Source organism: Theobroma cacao, chromosome 2 (genome assembly GCF_000208745.1).
Source record: "Theobroma cacao cultivar B97-61/B2 chromosome 2, Criollo_cocoa_genome_V2, whole genome shotgun sequence".
Lineage (NCBI taxonomy): Eukaryota > Viridiplantae > Streptophyta > Magnoliopsida > Malvales > Malvaceae > Theobroma > Theobroma cacao.
In genome coordinates this window covers 14,816,424-14,835,017 of record NC_030851.1, presented here as the reverse complement: position 1 = coordinate 14,835,017, position 18,594 = coordinate 14,816,424, and the positions used below count along the sequence as shown (strand labels likewise).

At 33.4% G+C, this 18,594-nt stretch overlaps 2 protein-coding genes across 3 annotated transcripts; one reads left to right on the top strand and one right to left on the bottom strand.

The window, feature by feature from the left end:
• Positions 952-5,025, top strand: LOC18608917 (5-methylthioadenosine/S-adenosylhomocysteine deaminase). 2 transcript variants are annotated; one of them, XM_007043829.2, is made up of 10 exons: positions 954-1,341; positions 1,415-1,587; positions 1,697-1,855; positions 1,961-2,110; positions 2,365-2,508; positions 2,722-2,878; positions 3,261-3,433; positions 3,891-3,946; positions 4,177-4,279; positions 4,645-5,025. In XM_007043829.2, the coding sequence occupies exons 1-10, from the start codon at positions 1,161-1,163 to the stop codon at positions 4,732-4,734; spliced, it is 1,386 nt and encodes a 461-aa protein (XP_007043891.2). In that variant the 5' UTR covers positions 954-1,160; the 3' UTR covers positions 4,735-5,025. The 2 variants fall into 2 exon arrangements, with proteins under 2 accessions (XP_017972085.1, XP_007043891.2); XM_018116596.1 differs by lacking the exon at positions 4,177-4,279 and having other exon boundaries at positions 952-1,341; positions 4,645-4,893.
• Positions 5,580-6,284, bottom strand: LOC108660652. Its single transcript, XM_018114904.1, has 2 exons — positions 6,116-6,284; positions 5,580-6,055 (listed from the first exon to the last, which is right to left on the bottom strand). The coding sequence occupies exons 1-2, from the start codon at positions 6,282-6,284 to the stop codon at positions 5,580-5,582; spliced, it is 645 nt and encodes a 214-aa protein (XP_017970393.1).

Sequence of the window (18,594 nt, the reverse complement as noted above, 5' to 3'; positions counted from 1 at the left end):
TTGTTTATCTAATTTAAATGATATTATGTTTATTTATTTTTAATTTATTTTGTTTTTAAATAGGAATAATTTATAATTTATTTTATTAATAATTGATAATTTAAATATTAATATTTTATATATTTTTTAATATTAATATTTTATTAAAAGTTGGAATCAAGTGAGAGAAAGAAGAGAAATAGAGAAAAATAATATTTTATACAAATGAAGTTGTAATTTTTTAAATTTGTAAGGGGTATTTTTATTTTTATCAATTTTTAAATTTATTTCTTAACCATGGAATAGCTAATACCATGGGGGAGGGTGATATTAGCTATTCCTTGGTTTTGAAGGATTTTGAAAAATAGTCATTCTATAGGAATAGCTATTCCTTGGACCATTTTTCAACCAAACAAAGGAACCAAAATTCTTTGAGAATAAATGGGGAATGGCTTAGCCATTCCCCCAACCAAACATGCTAAAAGAGAAAGGAGAGAAAAGAGTGAAAAGATTAAAGAGTGAGGAAATGAGAAAAAATCACAAAAAGATAAAATGAAAAAGAAAGACAGACAACAAAGAAGGACATAGAAGGTCGAGATCTGTTCCATAAAAGGACTGGATTCTGTTTAGAGAGAGTAGTTCTCAATTTAGAGAGTGAAAGTTTTAAGATATAATATTATTGTTGTTAAAATTCTTATACATTTATAAATTGGATAAATTTCAGTAATACTAGTATCAACAAATATTCAAAATAATAATTTAAAAAATATAATAAACAACTATAATCATTTTTGTCAATTTAAAAATTTTGTAACATTCGTGTATAGAAACTAATCGTGCAAAGTATTAAAAAAAATTTAAAATATTTTTAAGTGATATTTCAGACAATCATCTTTCATCTTCTGTATTTATTAAAAGTAGGACGGGGTCAAATTTATTCACTAAATAGTACTAGCAATTTACTGGCGAGACAAAGAGATTGACCATTGATTAACCTGTAGAAGTGCACGTGCAATACACGAATAAAGCGGTGCGTTTTTGTTCTTTTCTAGGAGATAAATAAAGCGGTTTGTTTTTTCATCGTTTTAACTAAACAGCTAAAACGTCAAAACTCTGACCAAAGGCTCACCGGAAGACAGGTGGAAACGAAACGCAGCAGAAGTAGCTCAACTTTAGCCACTATGATACTCCACAACGCAGTGATCGTCACTATGGACTCCGAGAGCCGAGTCTTTCAAAACGGCGCCGTGTTCATCGACGAAGACAAAATCAAAGCCATCGGTCAATCTCCAGATGTTCTTCAGCTGTTCTCCCCTCTCGCTGGCGAGATTCTCGACCTCCACGGCCAAATCTTGCTTCCTGGTAGTACCCCCACCCCTCCCTTATCAGGAATCGAGAAGAACTTGATCGTTTTTCGTTTTGTTTGCTAATGTAGGATTCATCAACACACACGTGCACACCTCGCAGCAGCTGGGCAGAGGAATAGCCGACGACGTGGAGTTAATGACGTGGCTACACCATCGGATTTGGCCGTACGAGTCCACCATGACCGAAGAAGACTCTTACATCTCTACTTTACTTTGCGGAATCGAACTTATTCACTCTGGTGTAAGCGTTTTTCATAATTAGCTTTTCTTATCGACTTACTCAATTTCATTCTCTTTTGCTTTTCCTGCTGTATTATGGTTTTTATTTTTGGTGATAATTTTCGAAATAGGTCACGTGCTTTGCTGAAGCGGGAGGGCAGCACGTGAGCGGAATGGCGAGAGCGGTTGAGTTGCTGGGATTACGAGCCTGCTTAACAGAATCAATTATGGACTCTGGCGAGGGTCTACCGTCGTCTTGGGGGATGAGAACAACGGATGACTGTATTGAGGTTGGGTCTAATTTTGATTATTTCATTTGCATACCACTCAAAAATAATTTTATTGGTTCCAAGCATTCCTATTCTATTGGATGAACAAAGCTCTGGATTTGGCAGTCCCAAAAGATGCTTTATGAGAAGCACCATAATACAGCAGATGGTCGTATCAGGGTATGGCTTGGGATTAGGCAAGTTATGAACTCAACTGATCGTTTACTGCTTGAAACCAGAGACGCCGCTAGAGAATTAAAAACCGGGATCCACATGGTACTGAAACTCTTATCTCTGTTTCTGTTGTGCACATGATGTACAAACCTGATGGTCAATGATCTGTTTCTTTTTGTGCACTTAAGGTACAATATTTCATTTTCATTCCCATTTGGACAACGCTCAACAGTTTTATTCAATTTGATTGTAGAAGCTTCTAATTTGAAATCAGATTAACCAGGCTAAACATGGTGCTTTGGAGGAAGGAGGAACTTTATTTTTAAAGTAGATTAGGCTGATCTTCCACTGTTTAGCATGTTGCAGAGATACCCTATGAGAATCAAGTTGTGATGGATACTCGCAAAGTTGATAATGGGACAGTTACATTTTTGGACAAGATAGACTTCTTGCAAGACAACTTATTGGCAGCTCATACAGTTTGGGTGAATGATACCGAGGTCTGCTGCTGCCATACTTTTGTGTTCCACTTCATTGAAGTACAATTCAATTGCATTGCATAATTTCTTATCATTTTACAGCTTATGTGCAGAATTTAAGTTCCATAAAGATGATTTATAATTAATAAGTATAACCTATATCCACATATAGTTGTTCCCGTCTGTAGCTAGTTCTGGTCTTAAGCCTTCTTGTATTAATTATGTTTTCTTCAGATTGGTTTTCTTTCAAGAGCTGGGGTCAAAGTTTCTCACTGTCCTGCCTCTGCTATGCGAATGCTTGGATTTGCACGTATAAGGGAGATGCTCAATGCCGGCATCTCTGTCTCCTTGGGCACAGATGGGGCACCATCTAATAATAGAATGAGCATTGGTTGGTTTGATTTCTGATATCTGAATTCTCACTCCCACATTTTCTGCATATTTGAAAAATACCATTGTGCATGATAGGTTTGTGTGCTTTTGCATTTCTGGAATAAGGTTTTACTTTTCTAGAACCCTGAAAAATTACTGTAGGTTTGTGCACTTCATAGTGCAAAATGTGTTGGGTAGACATATTTTTTGCATGCAAAATTTGCAAAATTGTAAGCATAAGGAGACCAAGGGTTAGCATTCTTGTTCAATTATAATCAGCTTCTGAGAGTCTTCTTGTATTGCCTATAACTTAAAATGATTTTACTACCATCTCAGTCCTGTCATATGCAAGTTTGTTGATTACGACTTCTCTTAACAAGTCTGAGATTTCCTCCTTGCAGTTGATGAGATGTACCTAGCTTCTCTGATTAACAAAGGTCGGGAAGTGTATGCAAAGGGAATGACTGATCCCACAGCCCTCCCTGCTGAAACAGTTCTCAAAATGGTGACAATTAATGGTGCAAAATCAGTACTCTGGGACAATGAAATAGGGTCGCTTGAGGTTGGGAAAAAGGTCAGACTACTTAATTAGTTTCTTGCTATTAACTCTTCATGATCATATGGTAAACTTTTCTAAAATTCAAGGAATTCTTACTTGTCAATGCTCTCATTCCTAATTTTATGCATCATCCCCCCTGTCACTTTCTCTTGTATAGTAATTCATAAATAAAATGAAACAAATCATACTGGTCAATGATTATGGAATGCCATATAGCGACTGTAGAAGAAAGAGTACAAAATATTCTTACTAGATCCTCTCATGTAAATGCCTCATGAAAATTATTACCTAATATGTAAACTAAATTTCATAAAGATACAATCTGCCCATGTATCTTATAAGTTAGTGCCAAATTGCATCCAAATGCCTAGTATTTGGAACCTTTTCACCTTTTAGAAATATAAGTCTCAATTTTCTTCACAATGTTTCAGAATATTCAGGCTGACTGCTCTTTGTGTTAATTATTTGGTAGGCTGACATGGTTGTTGTCAATCCTGTCTCATGGTGTATGGTTCCTGTTCATGACTGGTAAGTATGAAACCAATGTTGAGAAAAATAAAGTCATATTATATGTTGATATCTGGTTGTAGTCCTCAATGAAGAAGGAAATATCTTAAGCTTTCACATTGCTATCAGATGAAACAATTACTTAGGTTAATTATTTCTTTGATCAGATTCTTGGTTTTTTCTTTTCCAATTAAAGACTGGCCTCTGAACTAATTTCTGTTGATGAATTATTTTGTCTTTAATATTTGCAGTATTTCAAACCTTGTATATTGCATGCGAACTGAGAATGTTGTCTCTGTAATATGCAATGGTCAGTGGATTATGAAAGATAAGAAGATTTTAAATGTGGATGAGGTATTATATCTTCTGCTGTTTTCCTCTATTTTATACTCAGTGTTGCTGGTTAGTTTATCTAGATATACAGCATACATCTGATGCTAAGCATCTGAGTCATTCAAATCCGTTCTTTTAGAACATCTGGTTACTTATGCATATGTTAGGACGTGGATAACAATGGCTTTGGTGGTGTCTGACTTCAATTACATTTCTCATGCTTGGCATTCAAACCTTAAAAAGTTTAGTCAATGCAGTCACTGAAGTAGAGTAAAGGATCAAATTTTATAAATATTTGCAAATAAATCTTCTTGCTGAAATTATTATTTGAAGTTTAATGTATCACATTCATCTTCCTAATGTGAATGCAAATTTGGACTGATCAGGAGGAAGTTATATCATTAGCCAAACAAGCTTCAAGCAAACTCTTGAGAAGAGCAGGCATCAAAATACTGAGCAGAATGAATGTCCTCTGATTGTTGGATTAGCAAGCCCTAGCAATGTGATGTGGAACGTAAAAGTATACCATGATGAAATGCCATTCCCCTCATGTTTCTTGGTTGATCATTCCACAAAGAGGTGATCATGTCTCTGTTGTCTGTAAATGCTACTGCTTAGATAGTGGCCTTCTCTGTTGGTGTTAGTTAAAATTTCACTACGCAAGTATACGTATCGAATAGACAGTATATTAGCAAGCAAAGTATCGATTTCACAGAGAATTGATTTAAAATTTTACTAAGTACTAAAATTAGAATAAATTAATCTTATTCAAACACTCACGTTGTTTGAAGCCCGCGAAGCCGTGGCTTCCCATGGTGGGAGCCACGACTTATCACTTTTATTTTTGAATTTGATTTTTTTTGAAATATAGTTTTTTTAACATGAATTTTTTTTGGAAAATTTTTTGAATTATATTTATTTTTTTTAAATATATTTTTTTCTTGAAATTTATTTTGAATTAATTTTTTTTTAAAATTTTTTTTACATGAACCTGCACAAATAAAAGAGTGTTAATAATTTAATAATTAAATAAATAAAAAAATAAAAAAATAAAAAAAAGAAAATAAAAGAAAGTAAGTTAGAGTACTTGGGTTGCCTCCCAAGAAGTGCTTCTTTATAGTCACTAGCTTGACTATGGTATCCTCTTCTGCATTATTTTATACTGCTCGAGATTTTCTTTATTGACCTTGACTGCTCTGGTAAGTCCACTATAAATCTCGATAATATCATAAGGATGAATCTTTACCACCTTAAACTTGTTCCCCCAATATGGTCTAAGATTCCATGGCAAAAGATGGAGTTGTAAATAAGAAAGTACTACTCATTGTCCAACCACAAAATCAAGATAACTGGAAAGTGGTGGTGGTTTTGTTTCAAGAGTTGGCGCTTGCGTTGTTGAAGGTGGTGAAATAGGCTTACCTTTACCCTCATTGACCGAATCCACTTTATAGTAACTATTTGTATAGGGATACTGAGTTGCATTGAACAAATTAAATATCACTTCCTCTTCTCTTACTTTGAAAGTTATTTTGTCATTCTTCACATCAATAATTGCTCCAACTGTAGCTAAGAATGGTCTTCCCAAAATAAGAGGAATTTCAACATCATCTTTAATCTCAAGCATAATGAAATCCACCGGAATGTATAAATGCCCAACTTTAAGCAAAACATCATCTATAATCCCAACTGGGTGCTTGATTGTTCTGTCTGCTAATTGCAAGGTAACTGTAGTAGGTTGTATCTCTTGAAATCCAAGTTTTCTAGCAATAGACAAAAGCATTATTGAAATATTAGCACCTAAATAACATAAAGCTTTAGAAATTTTAAATCTACCAATAGTGCAAGGAATAGAAAAACTCTCTGGATCTTTAAGTTTTGGTGAAAAACTCCCTGGATCTTTAAGCTTTGGTGGAAGCTTATTTTGAATTATAGCACTGCACTCTTCAGTAAGTGCAACTATCTCAAACTCTTCCAATTTCCTCTTTTTGGTCAAGATGTTTTTCAAGAATTTAAGATAACTTGGCATTTGTTCTAAAGCTTAAACAAAAGAAATATTAATATGCAGTTTTTTAAATACCTCAAGAAATCTCTAGAATTGTTTGTCAAGTTTTTGCTTTTGAAAACGTTGAGGAAAAGGTGGTGGAGGTGTGGGAGCTAATTGTGATTTTTTTTTTTGAATTTTCAGGAGATTTTTCAACCACAATATCTTTTTCAGCATCTTTTTCAATTTCTTTCTCATCAGATTGAATTGAAATCTCAGGATTTAATGCTTGATTATTTACCTGTTTATGTACCTCTTTTCCATTGCGAAGAGTGATTTCCATACAATGTTTCTTACCTTCTATTCTTGGGTTGGGTTCAATATCACTTCATAAGGCACCTTGGGGTCTACTGTTGATGGAATTTGCAAGCTGTCCCATTTGGGTCTCAAGATTTCTCAAGGATGCTCCATAGCTTTAAATTATAGCATCATTCTTTGATATATATTGCAAAAGAAGTTCTTCCAATTGGGACTTCTTTTCATGAATTTGTGGTCTAGCTTGTTATTGAAAACCAAGAGGCATGATGGGGTTTGGATTGGAAGGCCCTACATTGTTATTCCATGAAAAGTTAGGGTGGGTTCTCCAACTAGGATTGTATGTATTAGAATATGGGTTATTTTGCTGCCTGTTGAAGTTTGCCACAAATTGGATTGATGTCGAATTGTATGGACATTGATCTTATGAATGGCTATCTCCACAAATCTCACAAACTACTAATGAATTTTGAACTGCATGAATGTAGTACCCTGCATTTTGATACAGTGGCTAATAAAGTTTACGAATACCAATTGAGGTTGATTACTGAGTTAAAAGGGTAATTTAGAAGTGAACTCGTAAAATTTCGACCTCTATAAACACGCAACTAGAAGTAGACGCGATAATGCGGACTAGGGATAATTTCATAATTTCTCTTGGTGAGCTCCTACGAGTGGGGTTTTTGATGCTATTAAGGTCTAAATAGGCCTAATAAATGATGTGTAATGATGAAAACACGAAGAAAACTAGAAGTGAATAATTTTCACAATAGGGGCAATATGGTCATTTTGCACCCCGGATAAAAATTTTTAAGTTTTCGTAGACCCGAGCATGTTTAGACTATTATGGATCTTGTCTTGGTATAAAAAGAGTAAAATGATTGCACCAAGGATTGAAGGAGAACAAGTTAATGTGCTAAGGACATTTTCGTAATTTCAAGTGGAATGGATAAGCTTGAGCTATAAATATCTTTTTCTTCCAGCAGCTTCTTCTCCTTCTTCTTCTTCCATCTCACGTTGCTTCCATCCTCCATGGAAGCTTGCTTTGCAACTTCCATAACTTTCTCTCTCTAGCTCCAAATTTCATGCTTTTGCCCACTATTTCATACAGTTTTTCATGCTCTTCCACTTTTACACCTTCAAACCCTTAAAAAGTCTTTGTTCAATACTTTCTCTCACTAGTTAAAAGTTTTAGAGAGAGAAAGAGGGACTTGCCATAGTAGATTGGAAGCTTTTGAAAAGGAATTCAACTACAAAAAAAAAAAAAAGACCACCAAGGTGAGAAATGAGTTAGAATTTGATTTTAAGGTGTTAGAGATGGCTAGAAATTTGATTTATGGACTGTTATATTTTTGATAGTTATATTATGGGTGATAGGTTCCAACAAGGCCTCATATGTCCGTTTGAAGCAATAATCGAAGTTAGAGTCAATTAAAGATTTAACAAATATCGGTGAGTGAACTTGCATTTCAAAATTGTTTTGAAAAATAGAATTGTGTTGAGATGAATTATTTGCATGATTTTATCAACCTTTTCATTAAAAATGGGTGCTTGGAAACAAGCCCTTGATAAATATTTTGATGTTGCTAAAATGTGAAAAGTGTAAAAGGATGAATCCATGTGCTTTTATATTATGTTGGTATGTATGTATATATATATGAATATATATTGTGCATTGATGAATAATGTTGTGTGATAATATTGACCCGGCTATGTGCGAGTAGGGAGTGCGCATAAGCCGATGATGATGATGACCCGACTATGTGCGAGTAAGGAGTGCGCATAAGTCGATGATGTCGACGACTCCGGCTATGTGCACAATGTGGGGGGATGCACATGAGCTGGGTGAGATGGTGGTATTGGTGTTTATTTATGTATATATGTATTTATATGTTTGTGAAATAAAAGTTCATGAATATGGTATATGGTTGTAATGCATGTGAAATTTAGCATGATGAATCTTGAGAATTTTTCATTTTCTTGCAAATTTATTTTTATTGCAACACCAAATGGATTTTTAATGCAAAGGAGGTCCTTTTTACACTTATGTGCCCTGCTTCTCGCTGTAGCGAGAAACATTCTGTTTTGGCTCCTGAATCTCGCTGCAGCGAGAATGAACTTCGCTGCAGCGAGAAACTTGCTGTTATGCTTGCTACCTTGCTTGATTTTGACCTACTTTTCACCCATTTAACTTCATGGATTGATCATGGGTTTGTGAAACACTATGAAGGTATTAATCAAGGCTTGAAATGAAGGGTTTTTAGTAAGAAATTAAATCACGTGCATTGTTTTTGAAACAAGTGTATCATGATTTTCAAATTCTTCCTATCGATTACTTGTTCCCTTCTAATGTTTACTCACTAAGTTTATACTCACGTTTTTAAACTTCATGTTTTCAGATTCAGAGGCAGTTGGGACCTAGATTGAGTCGCACACATATGCTCGCCTTCTTGGTAGGTAATATGGCATCTTAATAGCGATACTTTCACTTAAAGTCACTCCGCTGGCGATCTTGAGTCTATTACTTGTGAACATGTATATGTAATGTAAACTACTAAGAGTCATGTTATAAATGAAGTATGTATATGTTGGATTGATGATGACAGTACTTTGATATAATATAAATATGAATATTTAGTTGTTATAAAATATTACTGGAACATTTACTTTTGAGAGTTACAGCACTTCATTTTAAAGATGATGGATGGGAATGATAATTGGAATTGCATAAATAGGCTTGCTTGGGCTTAGTGGGCTATGCCCATTGGGCCCATGCGTCGATCATAGCCCGGTATTTGGGCTGTGACAATGAACTCCCAGTGTGTCAAACTTCTTGGATAGTGTAGCCACTTGCGCATCTACTTGAGCAATTAAGTTGCCAAGTGCATTAATTTCATAAGCTCCAACAACTTTTCTTGGTCCCGACCTTTCTAAAGGCCATTGATAATTATTTGAGGCCATTTCTTCCGACAAATTATAAGCATCTGCAATATTTTTACTCATTAATGCCCCATCAGCAGTAGCATCAATTGTGGTTTTTATTGACCCAACTAGCCCATTGTAGAATGTTTGAACTTGCAACCAATCAAGAATCCCATGATGTGGACATTTTCTCAATAGTTCTTTAAACCACTCTCAAGCTTCGTACAAGGACTCACCATCAAATTGTGTGAATGAGGTGATATCATTCCTCATTTTTGCAATCTTGGCAGGCGAAAAAAATTTGCTAGAAACTTTTGAGCCAAGTCCTCCCATGTAGGGATAGACCCATTGGGCAGTGAATTAAGCTGGCTCTTTGCTTTATCCTTCAGAGAAAATGGAAATAGTTTCAATCTAATAGCATCATCAGTTACTCCATTGTATTTAAAGGTGTCACAAATCTCTAGAAAATTTACTAAATGAGAATTAGGATCATCACCGGGTAACCCACCAAACTGGACTAAAGACTGAATCTGAATGTAAGCTGGTTTAATTTCAAAATTAGTGGCATTGATGGAAGGTATCATAATGTTTTGGTGCAAACCTTGCAAAAGAGGAACAACATAATCCTGCAGTGCTCTATTTGCTTCAGGAACTAGATTAATGGCATTATTGCCATTGCTATTGTTATCCTCAGCCATTGTCTGATTTAAAGTTGTAACTTGCAAATTCTCCCTTCGACGTCTTCTGAAAGTTCTTTCTATCTCAAGATTAAAAGGAACAAGATTTAAGTTGTTTCTTATTTGCATACAATGACCAAAGTTATCTGCAAGCAAAAAAAATCTAATATTAAAACAAGTAAAATAAAATTTGAAGTAAGACTAAATTACTTGGTATTAGTATTAATAAAAATTCTAGAAACAATTCCCCGGCAACGACGCCAAAAACTTGTCAGTTAAAATTCTACTTCGCAAGTATACGTATCGAATAGACAGTATATTAGCAAGTAGAGTATCGATCCCACAAAGAATTGATCTAAAATTTTACTAAGTATTAAAATTAGAACACATTAATCTTATTCAAAAACTCAAAATTAATTGATTAATTAAAACTAATTAACTAAAATTTAAATCAACAAGAAAAATCAAAATAATAATAACTTGAGAAAAACATCAAATCAAACAAGCCTAGGATTACAATATCCCTCACACTTCATCTAAATCTTATCTCTTTTCCTTAACTTATTTCAATGGGTTGAATTGCTAACCTAGAGTCCTAAATTATTTATGAGGTTCTTTCAACTCATCTTATAAAAATATCTATTTTAACCAAAACACTATGTCCCTATATGATTTGAAATTAAAATAGACTCATTAAGTTTAGACTCTAATTTGGCTACATATGGCCTATAGGTATATTCCTATCTTATACGCAAATCAATTAATATGATCATATGATATCCCAATTTTAGTCTACACTAAACTTCCTTTCCCAAGTTTGTTTAGGTTCCTAAATTAATTTAATTGGTGGCCAAGCAATTAAAAACATTAAGAACAAATTGGAATAAACAATTCAATTCCCATTGAAAATAAGTAAGAAAGAGATTAAAAATCTAGATTACATGTGAGTTCAATTGCAATCCTAGAAAAAGAAAATTAGCTACTCATGATCGCAAAAACAAATAACATTGTATATAATTTAACCATTGAGAGTAACAAGAAAAATAAAAGCTAAGGAAGAAAATAAAACAATATTTGCCGCTTGATTTCCAAGTTTCAGCCTCAGCTTTTAGCTTCTTGAATCTCCTAAAAGTTACCTCTTAAGTGCTCCGAAATGTTATTTTTATAGGCTTTGACGTTAGGCCAAGTTGGGTAAAGAAAAAAGTCAATTTCAGTTGGAATTTCCTTACTAGACTATGCGAGTTGTAGCCTTGCCCAATTAATTAACAGAAATCATAATTGCTCTCAAAACTACTATAGTGGGTCAACTTGGATAAGATTTTTGACCATATTTCAGGCCGAACTGGGCAAAGTGGTAAACATGAAAGTTGTATATGTTTCTCTTATCTTTCCAATGGTCCAAGAATCACTTCATTTGGAGCTCTGTAGATAAAGGTATGGCCAAAATACCGAATCATGTTCATTGGAAGTCTACACCTCGAAATTACTCTCCTTCTTTCACTAAAATTCTTCTTTCACTAAAATTCTTCTTTCAAACACCTACAAAAGCGCAAATAAATCAATAACAACCTATCTTAACCATATTAACACCAAATTAAGCATAAAATTAACTAAGATTATATTGACTCACCTAAAATAACTAATTTAAAATAATTAAATAAAACCTACTAATTTCTATGCATTACTACAAGAGCTAAGCTAAATTATTATCAAAATTAAGCTTAAATAACTCTATATCATAGAGTTATCAGTTGGTAATATCAGTCTTCTGCATATTGTGCTATTTGCTGTTAAGCTGGTGGACTTGATGCTAGTTCTATGGGTTCTTGAAACAAATTATGCCAACAATTTCAGGAACAAAATAAGAAACCAAACAATAGATATAAGATTGTGTGCATTAGCTATGTGTGAAATATGAAGAATTACTTTTATCATTAACAGGACAAGCAGTTGTCTTCTTTGGTGCATGCAATCCCTTCCTCATAGAAAGGTACCTTAGGTTGTGGCAAATTGAGTAACGACTCCTTATGATTTTGGAGAGAATATTGTGAGCTGTTTGCAGAAGCTAACTAGTGAATAATCTAAAAGACAATCCAAAGTCACATAGTAGAAGATTAAATAATTAAATATTCAGATGAAATAACAATTAAACATAAGTATCAATGATGTTCAAGAGAGTGAGGGAAATGAAATCCGTTCATTCTCTGATTGTTCCACAAATTGTGGAGATATATATAGGAAAGAACATGGAATGTTTGTACAGACCTATAGCTGGCATGCTAGTATTTACAATAGAGACAAAAACATTCTATTCACTTAGCAGAAAAGGGAGAAGATGATGTACACAGTATTAGATGTCTTAATATCCTATATGTTGAGCACGTGTCTCCTCTGTTTTATTAATCCCATATATGCCTCTAATTACTTTGGTCTTCTTAATACTCTATCTCAAGATGAATATGTTCGAAACACTCATCTTGCCCAATAGAAATTGGAACTGCTTTAGTTGTAATGCCTTAGTGAAGATATCAGCTACTTGCATGTTTGTCTTGATATATTTGGGCACAATAACTCTAGCCAATTCTATTTCCCTATGGAAGTGACAATCAATTTCTATGTGCTTTGTTCTTTCATGGAATATGGGATTTTTATAAATCTAAAGTGCAGATTGATTGTCATAGAAAAGTTCCAAACCTTTGTTCTTTATGCCAAAATCACTCAACAAGGATAATAGCCATATTGCCTCGCAACAGGTGTGTAACATCTCATACTCTAGTAATATGTTTGAGAAAGACCTTCAAAGTGATGAGAAGGTCGAATGAGATTTAATGAGATGCTTTGAAGTATTGGAAAGTGAAATGAGTATTTTTGAACATAATTAAATAATATTATCTTGATTAATTGTTGTCAAATTTTGGCTATGAATGGGATGAGCACAATTGGTACAAGTAGGGGAGTGAAAAATGTGCATATGAGATGCTTTGTAATGCATGCATATTAAATAAGCTTGATTAAGTATAATAATATTATATATTATCATGTTGTTGTATTCTGGTACTTGTGAACACATGTTAGGAAGTTATGAATTAAAATAAGATTAATTGAATGATAGATGGGATATTTTACACGTGGGACAAAGATGACCATGCAAGAATAATGGTAAGGAAAATCATGGTTTTGGTAAAGAAATCACATGGTTTCAAGAGAAAGGAAAAGTGAAATGATGTGAAAAGAAATATTGCATGAATTTTCATTGGGTGGAAGTGATGGCAAAGGAAAGGAAGAAAAGATGTAATCATGATTATGACTTTGAATTTGAAAGAAAGATGCAATTATGGCATGTGGATTTAAAGAGAAAGAAAATATAAGAAACAATTATGGGATTAATGGGAAACTTTAGGCAATTTGCCTATGTAAAAGTGAAAGGGATATAAAATGTATTTTCAAGGCTTTTGCCTTGTATTGTTCACCCATTAGAATGAAAAAGGGAGAGTTTGAGCATTTTGGAAGCTCCCAACTAAGAGGAAGAAAGAAAAGGGAAAACCAAGCCAAGGCTTGGTTTGGTGAAAAACAAAGGAAACCCGATAGCTCCCTTACTCATATCTTGCAATCTCTTCATTTCTCTCTCCGAAAGGACCACATTTTCTCAAGGAACTTGAGAATGGTTAAAGAAGCAAGGAGAATTTGATTTTCTAAGTTTGAGTTATGTGAAGGTAACAAAAGAGTTTATCTTCTACATGAAATCTTTGTGGTGTGATTTGTGGCTAAGAATTATGTTTGATTTTGAGGTTTTACTTGAGCTAGGGTCTAAGGGAGTTTGCATGTTTGAGAAAGCTCAACGGAAGCTGCATTGAAAGAAACTTGTGATACTTTGATCGTTTATTCAAGATAAATTGAGGTAATTATGACTTAATATGAGATCATAAATCTTTGATTGAAACGGTTTGTTGAAAAATTATTGTGATATGATTATGGTAGCAAGTTGAGTTTGATAAATGGCGCATGCAACCAAGCCTTGGTGAAACTTGTGGAGAAATGGAGTTGGTGAAGTGAGAATCCCATACAAACTAAAGTGGGTGGGGCATTTGTTTAAATATTGTGATTAATGCATGAAATGCATAACACATGTAAATGTGCTGCCATGGAACATGATTGGGTGATACGGTTGCTTAGATGGATTATGCCTATGGCAATGAGTTAATTGTGCTATACTTTATGAATTGAACTATTTGATATTGAACGAGCCACATAATGGTGATTGTGCTTGGTTGTTTCTATGTTAAGACTTAGGGTTTGTTGACTTTATTGCTTTCTTGGTTTTTGATTTTATGATCATGAATACTCTTGTGCTATAGTTGTTTTCTAGCATGAATGCTTTTGTACTTTGGTAGCCTATTGAGCGCCAATACGCTTTCTTTGATAATATGATGAGTTATTACCTAATGGATGTGCACAAACTAGCTTTGGCTTGAGATGCATCGGGGATGCCTATAAACTTGATTATATGTGGTGTACACCATGGGTAATGAATGTATAGAGGAAGCACGCTTGATGTAAGTAAGCTAAATCTAAAGACGCACCTGATGTAAGTAAGTTGGATGTAGGGAGGAAGCATTCATGTTGTAACTAAGCTGAATGTAGAGACATTCCTGATGTAAATAAGTTGAATGTAAGTAAGAAGCACACTTGATGAAAATAAGCTAAATGTAGGGACGCTCTTGATATAAGTAAGCTGAATGTAGGGACGCTCTTGATATAAGTAAGCTAAATGTAGGGAGGAAGCACTCCTACTATATGTAAGCTGAATGTAGGGACGCTTCTGATATAATTAAGCAGAATGTAGGGAGGAGGCTTTCTTGATGTTAGTGAGCTGAATGTGGGGAAAAGAACCCTCAGAGTATTATTTGCATGAGATGAGATTTTAGTTGTGATGAGAGACAATAGTAAAAGTCCCACTCGTAATTCCTGCTGCATTGCTTTTGTTTCATTTGATGATTTTAATTTTGGATGATAACTAGGATATGCCATCAGTGGTTTTGACACTAGTCGTAACTCTGTGATATCGTTAGATGAGTGTATTCCGAGCAATGATAAATGTGAAAGATATGATAAGTATGTGAGGTTACAGAATTGTGCCTAACGGAAGGTAAGTAGCCAAATGGGCAATTATGAGCCTCGATGATTATTCGATGGATAGTTGTGTATATACGTAATTGTAATTGTGTATTCCATGTTGATGGATCATAGTAGAATGCTCCATTATGCTTGCTTGATTTCTGCCCACTCACTTAGTTAATGAAAACTCACCTCAATGTTTGTTTCCATGTGCAAATAAGTAGCTTGTGGGGTTTCCATGTGGGAAGCGAGTGACTAACGTCAATCCAATAGATCTACACTTTTAGAATCTAGTAGAAATCTTGATCCACGAGTCAACTTTGCTAGTCCTAAGTTTGAGTCTAGTTTTGGAATTTAATGTCAGTTGTCCTTGGTTGTTAGTGTTGTTGTGCCACTATGATGTAAAGCCTTACGGCTTGTCTTGTACGAGTTTGGAACCACTATGTTAATCAAGATATGGCTTTTGATTATGGTATATATACATTTTGTCCTAATTATGTGCCAAAGGGGTAGTGGTAAATGTTTGAACCTAAATTATGAAAGGAAAATATGTTAATTATAATACCTTTTGGACTTATGTTTGTGATCCAATTGATTCGATAATCTGAGGCTTGCTCGCGTCCCATTATTGTGGATTTAGTATACGCAAGTACACATATCGAACAAGTAATATAGACAGTAAGTCCAGAATCATAGCTCATAAAGATTTGCTCCAAATTGTTCATTAAGTACTAAAAATATGACAGACCAATCTTATTTAAGTAATTCGATTTTGTAAACAATTAATTAAAACTAAGTTTAATAAGAAACTAAACTAATTAACGAAAATTAAAAATCCTCTAGATAAAAGTAATAGATTAAAACTTAGGATTATCGGTTCATTCAACACTTCATTTGACATTTGTTTCTCTCAATATTTACATTCATGGATAGCTTTGCTAACTTAGAATTCAAGCCTATGCACAAGTCCTCGTCGAGATGCTTGTACAAATATCTAACTTAATTGGGTCATTATATGTCTATAGTAATCAATTAAATAAGGTTCATTAAGGTAGTGTTCTAATTTGGCTATGTATGGTATTTAAGTGTATGTCTACCTTAATTGCAAATCAGATCACCTAAGTGACGTGAACATCCACTATTGAAACCTTAGTCCAATCTAAAATCACTTTGTCAAGTCTCATTCAGATTCACAAATCATTCAATTGTTGACTAGATAATCAAAAGCATTATGAACAAATTTAAATAAACAAAACCATATCCATTCATAATAAAAAAAAAACAAGAAACAAATATTGTTGTTCAATTTTTTACCCACACAAGTGTACGTATTGCAAAGATAATATAGAAATGAGTAGAGTGTCGATTCCTTAGAAAATTATTTTAATTTCTATTATTAACTATTAAAATTAACACATTCTAATTTTATCTAAATAATTAAAATTAAAAAGAAAGATTTGAAACTAATAAACTAATAATTAAAACTAATATATCATCAAAATTACTTCTAGTGATTACTAGACGTAAGATTATGATATCTCTCAATACTTTATCTAGAGTCTTAAATTATTTACAAGTCTATGTCGAGTTTCTCATAAAAATACCTCTCTCAATTAATTTACTATATATCTATGCAAATTATATTGAAGAAAGTTCATTAAGTTTGTGCTCTAATTTTGGCTATGTATGACTTATAGGTGTATGTCTACCTTATATGCAAATCAAACCACCTAATCAACTAAGTGCATTCAATCATTTGCTATTCTATTCAAGGTCTACATAAATCTCCTTTGTCAATGTTTAACTTAGGTTTTCAATTCAATCTAATTGGTGGATAGTCAACTAGAAGCATTAAGAATAGAATAACATAAACAACTTAAATCTATCAAACATAAGTAAAAGAGAGATAAATAATTCAAACCATATATTGAGTTCAATCATAATCTTAAATTAATGAATTAGTTCCCCATCAAGTCACACATAATCATTGAATAAAATTTAAACATTTAAATCAAACTAAGAAAAATAAGAAAATAACAAAAAGATAGAAAAACCCAAGAATTTTATTCTTGATCTCTAAATCTCCTTGAATCCTTCAAATTCTTCTTAGCTTCAATAACTTTGTGGCTTAACTCTTAACTATTAATCTGGTGTTTCGTTCTCCTCTTTTTTTCTCTCCTCCGAACAGTTGTTTTTATAGGGCTTTGAAATTAGCTTAAGTTGGGTAAAGGAAGAAGTCAATTTTAGCTGGGATTTCCTCTTTAGACTATGTGGGTCGTAGCTTTGCCCAATTAATTAATAGAAATCATAATTGTTCTAAGACTACTACAGTGCGTCAACTTCGACAAGATTTTTTATCATCTTTTAGGTCGAACTGGGCAAAGTGGTAAACATGAAAGTTGTAGATTTTCTCTTATCTTTCCAATAGTCAAGAATCGCTTCATTTGGAGCTTTGTAGAGAGAGTTGTAGCTAAAAAACCAAAACATGTGCAATGGAAGTCTACACCTCAAAATTGCTCTCATTCTTTCACTAAAATTCTTTTTTCATCAAACACCTACAAAAGCACAAATAAATCAATAACAACCTATCTTAACCACATTAATACCAAATTAAGTATAAAATTAACTAAGATTAGATTGACTCACTTAAAATAACTAATTTAAAATAATTAAATAAAACCTACTAATTTCTATGCATTACTATAAGAACTAAGCTAAATTACTATTAAAATTAAGCTTAAATAACTCTATATCATAGAGTTATCACACCGTCAAACTTAATATTTTGCTAGTCCTCGAGCAAAACATAGAAAGGAAACTAACTTACGAAAATCAAATTCAGTTAATGAAAACTAAAATAAATATAGTTACTACTACTACTAGAGATAAAGTGCACCAACTTAATTATTCCTCTTAATTTCCTCAAGAGTATGTCTATCAATCATTAACCTATGGAAAAATATAAGCCTCATTCAAATTCATGTTTCAATTCCAAATCAAGCACATTATCGAATGGATTTTCGTGTGTGTGTGTGTAGTCTTTTACCAAGAATATGATTATATCCAGATCAGTTTATGCCAACACAAATTTCAAATTAGTATTAGAACTCCATATGTTTACTTTTCATCTCTCTCTCCACTAATGTAGACTAACACCAAGTTAGGGATCAACAGGACTTTAATAAGCTTGTAATGTATGACTACGGTCAAGATATGATAAAAGATATTAATGTGGCTCATATCACCCTAAGCACATAAATATTATAAGACCAATCTATAAAGCTCTATTTTCCTTCTCCTAGTACACTTTTTCTTCCACTATTTGT